The sequence below is a fragment of the Centruroides sculpturatus genome, unplaced genomic scaffold, assembly GCF_000671375.1.
Source record: "Centruroides sculpturatus isolate CEXI.00-Female unplaced genomic scaffold, Cexi_2.0 scaffold2, whole genome shotgun sequence".
NCBI classification, from domain to species: domain Eukaryota; kingdom Metazoa; phylum Arthropoda; class Arachnida; order Scorpiones; family Buthidae; genus Centruroides; species Centruroides sculpturatus.
The window spans coordinates 2,134,549-2,147,615 of NW_019384369.1; the positions used below are offsets into that span (position 1 = coordinate 2,134,549).

At 29.7% G+C, this 13,067-nt stretch overlaps 1 protein-coding gene across 2 annotated transcripts; it reads right to left on the reverse strand.

The window, feature by feature from the left end:
- Positions 1 to 370: 370 nt before the first annotated feature.
- LOC111614112 (sodium- and chloride-dependent glycine transporter 1-like) lies at positions 371 to 12,516 on the reverse strand. Of its 2 annotated transcripts, none has more exons than XM_023355498.1 (14): positions 10,794 to 10,987; positions 9,849 to 10,134; positions 9,644 to 9,775; positions 9,256 to 9,556; positions 9,051 to 9,183; positions 7,558 to 7,692; positions 7,372 to 7,475; positions 7,131 to 7,255; positions 6,935 to 7,047; positions 2,755 to 2,883; positions 2,285 to 2,384; positions 1,800 to 1,900; positions 1,541 to 1,708; positions 371 to 1,461 (listed from the first exon to the last, which is right to left on the reverse strand). In XM_023355498.1, exons 1-14 carry the CDS (start codon positions 10,842 to 10,844, stop codon positions 1,228 to 1,230), a joined length of 2,112 nt encoding a protein of 703 aa, XP_023211266.1. In that variant the 5' UTR covers positions 10,845 to 10,987; the 3' UTR covers positions 371 to 1,227. The 2 variants fall into 2 exon arrangements, with proteins under 2 accessions (XP_023211266.1, XP_023211274.1); XM_023355506.1 differs by lacking the exon at positions 10,794 to 10,987 and adding an exon at positions 12,363 to 12,516 and having other exon boundaries at positions 1,228 to 1,461.
- Between the last annotated feature and the right edge of the window lie 551 nt (positions 12,517 to 13,067).

Sequence of the window (13,067 nt, forward strand, 5' to 3'; positions counted from 1 at the left end):
TCATTCTTCACTCCCTATGATCCTGTATGTAAATATTGCAGCCAGAGATGAAAAGTAGGATACACCTGGCCCTGTTGTATAAAAATTACAAGTATTATAACTTATTACAAAGCTTTTTATTCTTGTAATTTGTAAAACTTGTATAGTAGTTAGCATTATTTACAACAGGACTCTGGAGATCAAACTTGGATTTTCACCTTAGCAAATCAATACTTTGACAGACAAGCAGAACTTTTCTATTTATATTCAAAATGTATGTTAATTGTGTACTTTAAATTTATATTGAACTTCTACAGACTATACCAAAAATTTGATTTTAATATATTTTTTATTAACAAATTTTGTAGAAAATTACGAAAACACGACCAAAGTAGACTATCTTAAGACAAAATTTTATTATGCAGAACAAATACTTAAAAAAAGAAATCACAAATTGTGTGTCTCATCTTCATGAATTTGTTTTAAATAAAAAATTCAGTACAAATTTTTTTATTATTACAAATTCACTTTTAGCCAATTTTACTACAAAATCAATGTTACAGTACTTATAAAATCTATAATACTGTTTCATTCAGAAACCCTACCAATCTATTGATTGTCTATATTCCACCTAGGATGCATGATTGATAAAATCCCATCAAAGTTGTTTCACTAATAGCCATAATTTGAATATCATAATACTATAAAACAAGCAATGAAGAGGAATGTTTTTGAAAAAGAACACTTGGCCCAACATTTTGCAAGTTACAAAAATTAATATTTATACACTACAAGTTTTGATATGGTGTATATAAAAAAAATAAACAAGAGAGAAAATGCACGAAACAAAAAGAAAAAACAGTATACAAATGACCAGTATTTACAATTTCTATTTTTGTTATGGACGACTATGATTGATGTTTTATCACAGCTTTCTTCTTTCCTTCCTTCAATAAAAGCATTCTGTATAATTATCGGGAATGTGCAACATGTCTTGCAGTTTTTTAATTTAGAATACTGAAAGTCTGTATGAGATCTTTAAACTGCGTCGTACCGTGCGATTCTTTTCGCCGCATCGTCGATCGCCACGGGAGTCTCCAGACAGCTAGTAATTTATGCTCCGGGCATTGTGGCGAAGAGCTCCCGACAGACGTGGGTACTTGCTGCAGATTATTTGTCCTGCCAACTTCTCTTCCTGCTTCCCCTATGTTTTATAGTCAGTCTATCCGCTCGTGACTATGTTCTTAATTATACTACACTTTCGGATTGTAAAGGAATATCGTCGCTTGGAGCCGGAAGAGCATCTGCCGTATTCATAGAAACTTTCCCGCAAGATACCTGACTTTCGCTGTGACTTAAACCGGCGACGTGTGTCTGACGAAAGTTACTAGAGACGATACTCAGACTCTTCTTGTATAAGAGACGGTTTTCTTCGGTGGCCGGTCCCCATTCAGGTGACGGGCGCAAATTAACCAAAATTCTCTGTAGAGATAAATAAATATTAAATGTAATTCATAATAAAGTTATGAATTGCATAAAAGTCATTATTATTTATAAATACCTGAGACAGAGATCCTTTAGATTTGTAAATCTGGATACCAGCAAATAATGGAATGGGAATCAGAGGAAGAACAGCCATCATCCATCCCAAAGCAATTGACCAATCGGGATATTCATAATCATTGTATGTAACCGGTGAGTGGTTGATTACAATGAAGATAAGTAAACCCTATAATTCAAAACACAAAATTTTTAAATTTAGCAATGCTATTAAAATGTAAATCTCTAATTAGCTATAAAAAAAATTTTTTTTTATATACCAGAATTGCACAAGGAGTTATAAAGCACCAACAGAGTTTCCACCATAAAGGAGGAACACGGTTAACCATTAGAGCGATGTCCTGCATGAAACGATCTGCACCTATTCGGTTAAAAATATTAAAAATCATTAGTTTATTGTGCATCTGTATTGTTACAGAATTAATTTTAAATTTATTCATTACTATAAAAAGAATATTTTATGAGAATTTAGCCTGCATAATACCAGCTATTGTGTATTATACTGTAAAGTACATTAGATATTCAGTAAAAAAGCCTGCATCTTTCAAATGAAAAACAAATGCCAAACACTTTGGGGTTTTTAAATTTGGATATTAAAATTTTAAAAGGAAACATTCGAAATTAAAGAACACGTCTGTAATGTGGAATATGTTCAACTTTCGGTTTATCATTAAAAAAAATAAGCTTAGGTTATGATAAAATATGGCAAACCATGCATTATGAATGAATGTAAATGAAATTTTACCATAAATCCATCCAATAACAACTGTTTCAAGTAATGAAATGATCATTAAAGCGTATGTAGCACTGTACCAATCCATCAATTGAAGTACATACATTCCACCCTGAAAGAAATAAAAGATTTATTTTTTTCCAGCTTGAATGAATTACAAAAAGCTAATGTTAAAATATTGATAAAGTAGAAAATCTGTTAATATTAAATATTTGTTTTTGAAGATATCATCAATGCATAACATTTATAAATAATTGTCTGATTATACCGGGTACATTCCAGTGATTGGTCGCCACACTAAGGAACTTAGTGAATATAGGAACACATTTTAGTACATCGTGGTTCACTGATGCATACCGGAATGTACCAATTTTTCACTATTTCTCCAGTTTTAATTAAGGAAAGCAATGATTAATGATGGAATAAAAGAGAAAATATCATACTAATGCTTTTAATTATTTCAAAAATGCACTAATACTTACTCCTGTAACACATGGCAAGCCAAGGACAAAAAGAACGATGCACATAATGGCAGTAAATAAAACTTTCCTCTTTTTTAAAACAACAAATTCATCGACAAAGGCACTAATAGTGGCTTCAAACATCCCAAACTATAGAAAAATACAAAAATAATAATAATAATTAACATATTTTCTCAAAGACATTTTTATTTCTCTTAAGAGAAAAAGTGACGTCTGGTATATATATATAAAAAGTAACAAATTGATTTTGAAACAATTTTTTTAAAATTTTATTTTATATAAAAAAGCATCTTAAAACATTTTTTAAAAAGTGAAAAAATACTTTTAAAAACTTTAATTTAAAACTTTAAAAAAATACTCAGTGCACGGCATTTAAAGAAAATTTAAAATATATTTTTATAAATATATATTGAATGAAGTGACCATTGGTAACTAAAGTTCTCTCTCTCTCTTTTTGTTTTATTTTTTGTCAAGATCTTATAAATTTCAATTAAAAAATAAATGTAAATCATTTATACATTTACAAGAAAGCAAAAAAACGTTGGAATTATTAAACTTAATAACCAATGATCAACCTCAGTGTGCTTTAAAACACGGGATGCATTAGTGTACCTAGCGGCCCGAACATCAAGATGCACAATAAGCACCGGAACTTTAATAGGGAAAAACAAAAAAAAAACTTAAATAGCAACAAATTTGCTAAGATCTTAAACGGGATCTCCGAAAGTCTGTTTAAATATGCATATCTCATTCATGCAACATAAAGCGAATACACACTCCTGTTACTCCAGTCACACCAGACAGACTTCGGCTCTCCACTTCTTTTAGTTTTACTTTTACTCGAGGCTAGGTACTCCGAAGCAATAATATACCAATATTTTGTGGACAACACTTAACTACTGAGATAAAAAGATGGTTAACACAAGTTACGCTTTAGTGGTAGAAGGCTCCCTTCTATGCTGCTGCTGCCGCCCAGATCTTCCAGGCGCTCCCAACCAACAGAGGGCCTGACTAACAAAATGTTTAAAAATACAATACACATTTAACCCCTTGTAATATTTGCTTGCCCAATTTTTTGTCATCATAATCCCATTAAATAAAAATATTATCATTACGTACATCAATTAAAACAAATTATTACAGCAAATTAAATATTCGTACACATTTTTTACTGCGAGATGTCTCGAAAAGGTTTTGACTGCAAATCTATATTTTTAAAGCAAAATTAAATATATTTAAAGCTTTAAAATTTTGAATATTTTAAAAAATTAGTTCAAGTTTTTAAACAATTATACTAGATATTTAAAATTTTAAATAGCAGTCTGTGTACTTCACTTGTTTCAATACTTAGTTCTAAGAAAATAACATTAAAAATTTGATAAATATATAAAATGATTTGAATATATATAAATTTTTAAAAAATTTATAAACATTTATAAATACAAAAAAAATTATGTTAAGCGCGACGAACTGTGTTTTAAATATCGTAGAAAGGTCAAGCAAAACTTGTAAAATTCTCTCGGTTCGATCCTTGATTATACTAACTCTTTGCATTTATACAGCTATTAAAAATAAAATAAAAGCCATATTTAACGGACGACCACTCCGACTCTTCAAAGAAACTTTCCGTCTGTCGTTAAAGCGAGGACGCACCTCTCCAAACCTCGCTACGAGCATTACTAATCGGATGTAACTTTATCATAATTCTTTAGGTTACCAGTAAGCTCAACCTTTCCTTCGTATCGGCGGCAATACGAGACGTTTTTTTATTCCAAATTAATAACTCCCTCTCACTTTCCTCCAATTGCATCTCTGAGTATGATAATTGCCAGAAGCAATAAAGAAACAGTCTTGACATACGCTCTTCATGCAAAGAGTTAATATCTCCGACCAACGTTGTCTTCCTGACACAGTTAGTAATATTTCCGATAAAGGCTGCCCCACGTGTTGATTTTTTATTTTTTTTAATTACAAATCCCTCTGTGAATGAAAGTCTAAAATCTAAGAGGTACCTCTTGTACTGAAGCAGCAGAATCAGCGATGGCAACTCTGCACCAGTTAGTACTATGACCCGTCCATCACATACTGTGCTTTCCTGTCTGCTATAATAGCATGGATTTCAAAATTTCAAATTACAAATCGAGGCTTTTAGAGCTTTATTAAATATGTAAAAAAAAATTTTTTTTTTATGTATAATTTTGGTCTATTATAGGAACTGGAAAACACAGTTATTTCATATCTTCTTTGGAAGGTCAAAAGCTGCTGGAAAGCAAAAACCAGATCATTCATTTTAACAACAGGACAAAGAAGTATCAGCAAAACGTCAAGAATAACAAACTTGTATAAAGGTTCCAGTCGATACGTATGGTGTCTCTAAATTAAAATAGAGACAGCATTTAAGGAAAAACGTTTACGAGAAAATAAAAATTACGGGTGGATTTTATTCGCTTCAAAATCAACACTCCAGAAATTTCTTGACGTAATGCTAATAAAATTATTGGGAGTAACACACACAAAACAGGACAAACAGTTTTCTTGCTTAAGATTAAGGCAGAATTTTAAAATATATTGCTAAAATATTTAAACTGTCAAGTTCTAATATTACTTTGCAATATTTCGTATAGTTTTGGATTGTTATTTACGGCAAAATTAACAAAGTATATTTTTTAATCCCGTTTTTGATATCAGAATTTTGATTTTTTTTATTATATTTTTGAAGAAAATATAAATTTTCTGCCTTAAAAGTGAACAAGAGAATTGGTTGATGAAATTTTAGGTTTTTAAATAAGTTTTTTTTTTTTGAATTTTTAAAAATTTTTCCAGAATTTCATTTGATTCTCCTTTAAATTAATCCAAATTTCAAATAAAAGAAGAATTGTTTAATTCTTTTTGGATCGGCGAATTGCATCAACCAAAACACGGAAGGGCCACACATTAAATTTTAGAAAAAAAAACATGGATTTTGAATACTTTTAAGAAAAATCTCATTTGTTATCATTTAAATTTATTTTAAATTTGTAAAATAAAAATCGATTAGAGAGAGTGTGGCCCTTGATTTATTTTAAAATTACAGACTAGTTTTCTCCGTGATACACTTCACAAAATAAAATCATTTAAATCAGAATAACTCTAATAGTCAACATAAAACATCTGGAATTAATTAGACTAAACTCTCAATATGCTGACGGCCCCATTTAATTGTTGCAACATCCATTCCTTTTGCTGCAAACTCCCAGCATTAGCCCCCTCTCAGCCTACACCTCCAAATTTTCTCATGCAAAACCTACACCACACAGATTACGGTAAGCCATTCATTCATTTTTCAGCTGCAGTGTAGGCAGAAAGCACAAGGCCACAGCATGGGGAAGCTTGCAAAACAATCTAACGATTTGTGCAAATTGTAACCGAAATAAAATCAAAAAATTAGCAGAGAGTCTACGTGATTTACATGCAGGTGTGCAAATGAAAAATCTTTAATAAATAATTATATATTTCAATTTTAAATAATCGATACAATCTAGCTAAATTAAAATCTAGCAAATTGCACGCAACGCCGCAACATAACATCAGGGAAAGACAGCACACCTTATACATCCTCGCACACTGTTTTTTGATAATTACAAATAATTAAAATTTAATATTCAAAAAGGTATAATAAAATAACAGCAGGAATTGGTGTTGCATTAAATAATTGGACATACCCTATCAACTATTTAAAAATTTCAATGAATTGTGATATAGCCAGATGAAAAATTTTTTTAAAAATGAATAATCATTGATTTTTATTAAAATTATTTAATTAATAATTAATTAATTTAAAAGCATTTTACTGTTAAAGAAATTTAAATCTGGTCAATCTGGCTGTATCACTAGGGCCTTTGTGTTTACAATATGATTGTAAATAACTGCATGAGAATTAAAGCACTGATCAATTTCAGAATGCTATGTTTCTCCATTAGAGCTGAATACCTATATTAAAAAAAAAAACAAATTTAAAACGTGATTTAATTAAAATTAAAAACATTATTCGAATTAATAACTGGCAAGAAAAGTTTCTTTTTGACAAATTTAATTACTCCTATCGAAGTGAAGTGTTTCATTGGGAAAAGAAAACATAGCCTTAAAACAGAAAGCATACATAATAGATTAAAACTAAATAAATTATTAAATAAACAGTTACCTGACTATCTAAACCAATTGTAAAGAGCATGAAAAAGAAGAGTAAGGCCCATAGTGGTGACAAAGGCAATCTTGAGACTGCCTCTGGATACACCACAAAAGCCAATCCTGGGCCTACAAAATAAAAAAAAATCAGTTTTTAGCAATAAAAAACTTTTAAATTGGTGATATAAGTCTAGTCTAAGAATGCAATATACCTTGAGAGACTACTTCTTCAATTGGTTTACCGGTTTCATATGACATATATCCAATAATAGAAAATACTACCAATCCAGCAAAGATGCTGGTAGAACAGTTAATGATTGGAATAAGCAGAGAATCTCTGAAAGAAAAATTATTTATTTAACATCTTGTGAATAGATTATACATACAAAATTAAACAAATCTCTAATAAATTTTTCAAAATTGATGGTAATATATTAAATAGTAATTGCCTACCTGTAACAATTATTACTGAATCTATTGTAGCTGGCCATTGTTAAAACTGCACCCCAAGCTGCACCTACAGAATAAAATATTTGAGTAGCAGCATCGCCCCAGACCTGTAATGGAAATATTAATGACATGTTATTTTACATAAAATTTAAAAACAAAATTGTTGCGAGATGTTAACGTATACCGAACCTTGAAAGACATCAGAAGCTCCCAACGAGGAGTTAAATAAAACACAATTCCTTTCCAAGCTCCTGGTAAAGTGACTCCACGAATAAGAAGAATTACTAACACAATGTAAGGGAATGTAGCAGATACATAAACCACCTGTCAAAATTTTATTCTATTTTAATTATTGAGAATTGTATATGTATTTTATGTAAATAATTATGCATTAAATGTTTTTAATATTTATTGTTTTAATTTTTAAATAGTAAACTATTGATATGAAGTAGAAGAGAGTAAAAATATTATCTCATTGGAAAAACATGTTAAATGAACATAGAAATTACAAATTTAACTGTTTTATAGGTCATCTTAAGATTTTTTTTTTTTTTTTAACTTTTTCTACTCTATGTAGTGGCACAATATCCTACGGGAAATTGCCCAGCACCCCTAAAGCAATCTTTTATTAGAAAACTTTTCCTCAAAAAATTCCCCCAAAGAAAACTGAAGTCATTATTGTACATGGGCCCCTTTAATTCAAATTTTCCTGGATTCCATGAAGCTATAACACATCTCTGACTCTGGACACTAAGAGAACCTTCTTAGCATTGGTTTAGCCAGGCTCAATGGAGCAGTAGCAACAATCAGGTCCTGGCATATCTAAACAGATCATCTGTGTTTTTGACCCATCTGCAAGTCCTCCAGAGCACAAGGCTGCCACCTTAACTGCCAGGCCATTCGGCCATCTTCAGATTATACATTTTTGGAACTTTTTGAAAAAAAGATTATTCTTGTAAGTTCCAAATTTATTTGAATCTAAGACAGCTTAACTTCTACATGCTCACCTACAGAAATGCAGTCAAATTTATGTCAGTATAACAGTATTTATTGAAGTAAAGTTACTTATATATCATTATTATATAGTATCAGAATCGGGAAACCTTTTCATTTGCCACGTTAAGTCTTATGAATTAACACTAACATAGTTTTAGTCAGAAGAAAAACTAATACTTAGGAATGTTATATACATGTAACTTTAGTTTTTGTTTTAATAAAGTAAAACAAAAGTGCCATTTAAAGCATTGAAGATACAGAATTACTCAGTGCCACACAACATTTTGTGAAATTTTCATCCAAGTACTTACAACATTACTTACTATAATAGACTGAAAAGACTTGAGCTAAGCTAACCTCTTAAATAATTTCTACTACTAATGTTGGTCTAATAAAATCATTGAAATGATATAATAAAACTTGTGACAGAAATAAGACATGACACTTGAAGTTACTAATTAGGGACACATTACATCAAATGCAAGAATCATCTTATTTTCAGAGATAGTAAAGCCTGAAAAAAGTGCATCTTACATTCAAGTAAAAGCAGAAAACTCAATTATATACAATATGTTATTTGTGAAAAATGAAAACAAAATTATGGCCCTAAATTATATAAGTTTTACAATTTTATATTGTCTTTATTATTATAAAATACTAAAAACTATGTTTAAATCAATACAAACCTTTCCCGATGATTTGACTCCTTTCATTAGACATAGAAAAACAACTACCCAAGCAATAAAAAGAGTAAGCACCAATGGCCATTGGACTTCTCCTAAATCATGTATACCAGATGTCAGTCGTAAAACATACTTTCTGCAAAAATAATTGATTGATTACTTTTCGTTCACATAAACAATTATTTTTTGTAAGATTTATCAAACTTACACCCAAAATTCTTCGCTAGATGTTATTCTATCATTATTGACTTCGAAATTCTTAATCGTCTCATTAGCCGCGACGGTACCATTAATCAGTACGGAACTATTCGTAATTCCGGTGCTATTTAACGACGCGGTTGGATCGTAATGACGATCGACACAATTTGGTGTATTCCACCAATTATTACAAGTAGACCATGGCAAAAGAGATGTCAATGACTGATAGATGTAGTATAGAGTCCAGGCAATAATGACATTGTAATAAATACACACTATTCCAGATATTATCACCATACCATAGCCTAAACCTATAAGCAAAACAAAACTTAGTTTATCCTTAAATTTCAATTACTGTTTTGTAATAAAAATATATGATTATTTTTTAATGCTTTTACCTTTAAATAATGGTGATATTTTCCATATTGCTACAGGGCCTAAACTGGCAAATTGGCCAAAGCTCAATTCAAGGAAGAACAAAGGCATCCCACAGATAACCAAGAATAGGATATAGGGAACTAAAAATGCTCCTGGAATTAAAAATTTATACATAAGTTACACGTTCAATTTAATTTGAAAAAAATATTTAAGAAAAAAAATTACCTCCTCCGCTTCGATAACAAAGATAAGGAAATCTCCAAACATTTCCCAATCCGACGGCATAGCCTACGCAAGAAAGGAAGAAGTCTAATTGTTTCCCCCAATTTCCCCGTTCATAGTTTTCTCCATTTCGGCTGCTTCCTTCGCTGGAGGTGGACTGAGTGTCGTCGGGGAGAGGAAGAGGGATCGATACCTGATTAGTGCAACCTTTAGAAGGCTCTAATTTCGGCAAGAGACTTCTATCATCCATAGGATCATTGGAGTTTTTATCTTTTATATGATGTCTAGACTGTTTTTAATTAAAATAAACAATATTTAGTCAAATTCATATACTTTTTTTAATAAAATAAAATGTAATTTAACTTATATTAAAATGTTTAATTTCCTTTATTATAAGTAATTTTTATTTCAATAATGATAGTGCTGGATTACTTTAAACCATTCCATTGTTGACCTTACAAATGCATAATCAGATTATTATAATTACCAAGAGAAACTATTTCAATAATTGAGCAATTATTAGGAAAAATAATGCTATTTAAACAGGAAAAAAATGAAACAATTAACCTTGAAGGCTATAAATGTATTATGGACATAAATTCTGGGAAATAAACTAAAATTAAAATGAAAACTGGGGAAAGAATTTCGACTCCATAATTAAATTATTTTGTGTATTAACACATGCTTTACGTCATTATAATATATTTTTTATTACGTTTAAATTAAGTAAATATCTTTATATTCTAGAAGACAAGCTAGCATTTTAGTGTAATTGAGTATTTTTTTAAAAAAAAAAAACACGTGGAAAATAGAACGCGCCGGGAATATTCACGTGTTTTAATTAAAATTCATTTTTCGAATGATGGAAGCACTTTTTTTTTCTTGTTATTTTATTCCGATTTATTTTTAAAACTAAATTTCAATTTAAAAATAGCAAAGTAATCATACCGTGCGCTTCCTCTTCTCATCAGCGAACGTGTGTAGTTCGATATACCACATTTTCACGAATCCTATTCTACAACCTTGAAGCTTATTCTAAGAAATATTGCCTTTTCTTCCCCCAAATTATAATACGATATTGATTTTTTCCCCCCGGAAATTTCATTTATATATCGGAAAGTGCGATTTTTAATTAAATTTGAGCGGCGAAAACTCGCAAAATTTACGTGTTTTCGCCTGTCTAATTTGCATAAACTTTTTCCTAATTTAAATATTTAAATTAAAACGTCTACTTTAAAATATTTTATTTAAAAAAAAAAAGTATTTAATCAGACGGAAATATAAATTTTAATTATATTTGTTCTGTGGAGTATAACATTTTTTTTCCTCGTTAAAAATTTCCTCGTTCTTTCGTAAATTGCAGTTAGCGCGACACTTATTATTTTATTTATTTTTTTTTTGCTAATTATTTACGATTTATATTTTAATATTAAATTTTTAAACTTATTTACAATTTATCCTCCGACTTACAGAAAAAGGTTAATGACTTAAAAACAGGTTTTTTAAGCCCGAAACATATCGCTTTATGTAGGCCTAGGTTGAAGAATTAGCCGTGTTCGTGACGTTACATAAAATTTAAATCGTCTACGATAGTGTGACGGGGATAAATAATTAATCAAACGATCACTAGAAGTCAATCTGATCGAACAGATCGTATATATATATCGATCGTTAGTCAACGCCGGTACTGTAATGTGTAGCGTGACCGTTAGCCGGGGATGACTATTTTACTCGATTTACTTTAAAAATCAGTTAATAAATAAGGTAAATTCAACATATATTCGCATGCCAGAGCTAATTATACTTATATGTTGGTTTTTGATTCGATTTAAGGAAAAAATTTCCATCCCCGAAAATTAAATCTTAACGATTTTCGGAAATTGGGAAGGAGTGTAAGACATAAATCTCTCTTTTATATAACCTGTATGACTTGTATCCACGCGAATCGCTAATATTACCGTTAACTCGAGCAGGAAAATCTGCTGTTATTTTTAAATCTGTCACGTTATTATCTTCGTTATCCTTTGAGTGGGGTGCGTATACATATACAAAATATTTTTCGTACTTATTTAACTCCTGGTTTTTATTATATTTAATAATATAGAGAAAGCGCTGGTTTATGTAGAAATTTCTTTATTTCTAGCGAAATTTTCCAGAGAAAATTTCTTTGTTTGAAAATTGTCTTCTTTGTTAAATTTTTAATTGTCATCCATGACTCATTAATATCGATTTTTACGTTTTTTTTAAAGGAAATTTGTACGTAAAGACGTTCGAAATCAATTAAAAATCGATATTTTACGTCATTCTACGTTATAATACGTGGAAATTTCAAATTTCAGTAGATTAAACACAAGAACAATAGTACGAGCCGGTATAATTGTTTTCCGTTTTTTTTTTTATTTTTATTTTTTTTAAATAAATAAATTATATAAATATTTTTAGAAAATTTTAAATAATTTTAATATTATTTTTTTAATATTTAAAATTTAAAATTTACGAGTAAAAAATAATACTTACAAAAGGCGTACGGTTATCCTTTCCGACCATGATTTAAAAATGATATTCAGAAAAGTACCGATTTTACAATAACCAAACCTCGTTTCCAAAGGTCAAAACTGGATATGGCAGACAAAGGCGGCGCTTCGAGATTAAAACAGTTTCGTTTCTGACGTCATCGCCAATGACCAGGCGCACGAAGCAAGACGTCCAATGATTGGTCAGCGGAATTTTCCGAAGCTCACCGCTAAATAACCGATTTTCTAATAATTCTTACCAATTTAATGGTAAGAAAAAGAAGAACATTTTAAAATTTCTTTTTACACATATAAATATATTTTTTTATTATTATTCTTATTCATATTATTATTATTATATTTATTTCTTTTCTTTATATAAATTAAATTGATTTTTTTATTTATATAACATTTTAATTGAATTTTTAAAAAAAATTTTCGGGTCTAACGATTTTTAATTTGATTCCATTGTAACTTACCTTAATAACTACTGTATTTGATTAAATATTAATTAATTAATTAACTATTGAGGAAAACGCAAGAAGGATAGAGGCAGAATATATTTTTAAAGGAATTAATTGTTAAAACATCATAGTTATTTAATAAAAGTGTCAAATATACCGTATACAGACAGTATGTCCGTTTGTCTGACTTATATCCATGCAAATCTATACCTCGCAGGCCTCAAATAACGCTCCAGAAATGACAG

Excerpts from the sequence above, each read along its gene's own strand:
- LOC111614112 (XM_023355498.1), bottom strand. The coding sequence starts at position 10,844 with ATGTGGTATATCGAACTACACACGTTCGCTGATGAGAAGAGGAAGCGC. Across the intron at positions 10,135-10,793 it reads ATGAGAAGAGGAAGCGCACG|TCTAGACATCATATAAAAGA; the intron begins GTATGATTACTT and ends AATTAAAAACAG. Across the intron at positions 1,462-1,540 it reads CTAAAGGATCTCTGTCTCAG|AGAATTTTGGTTAATTTGCG; the intron begins GTATTTATAAAT and ends TTATCTCTACAG.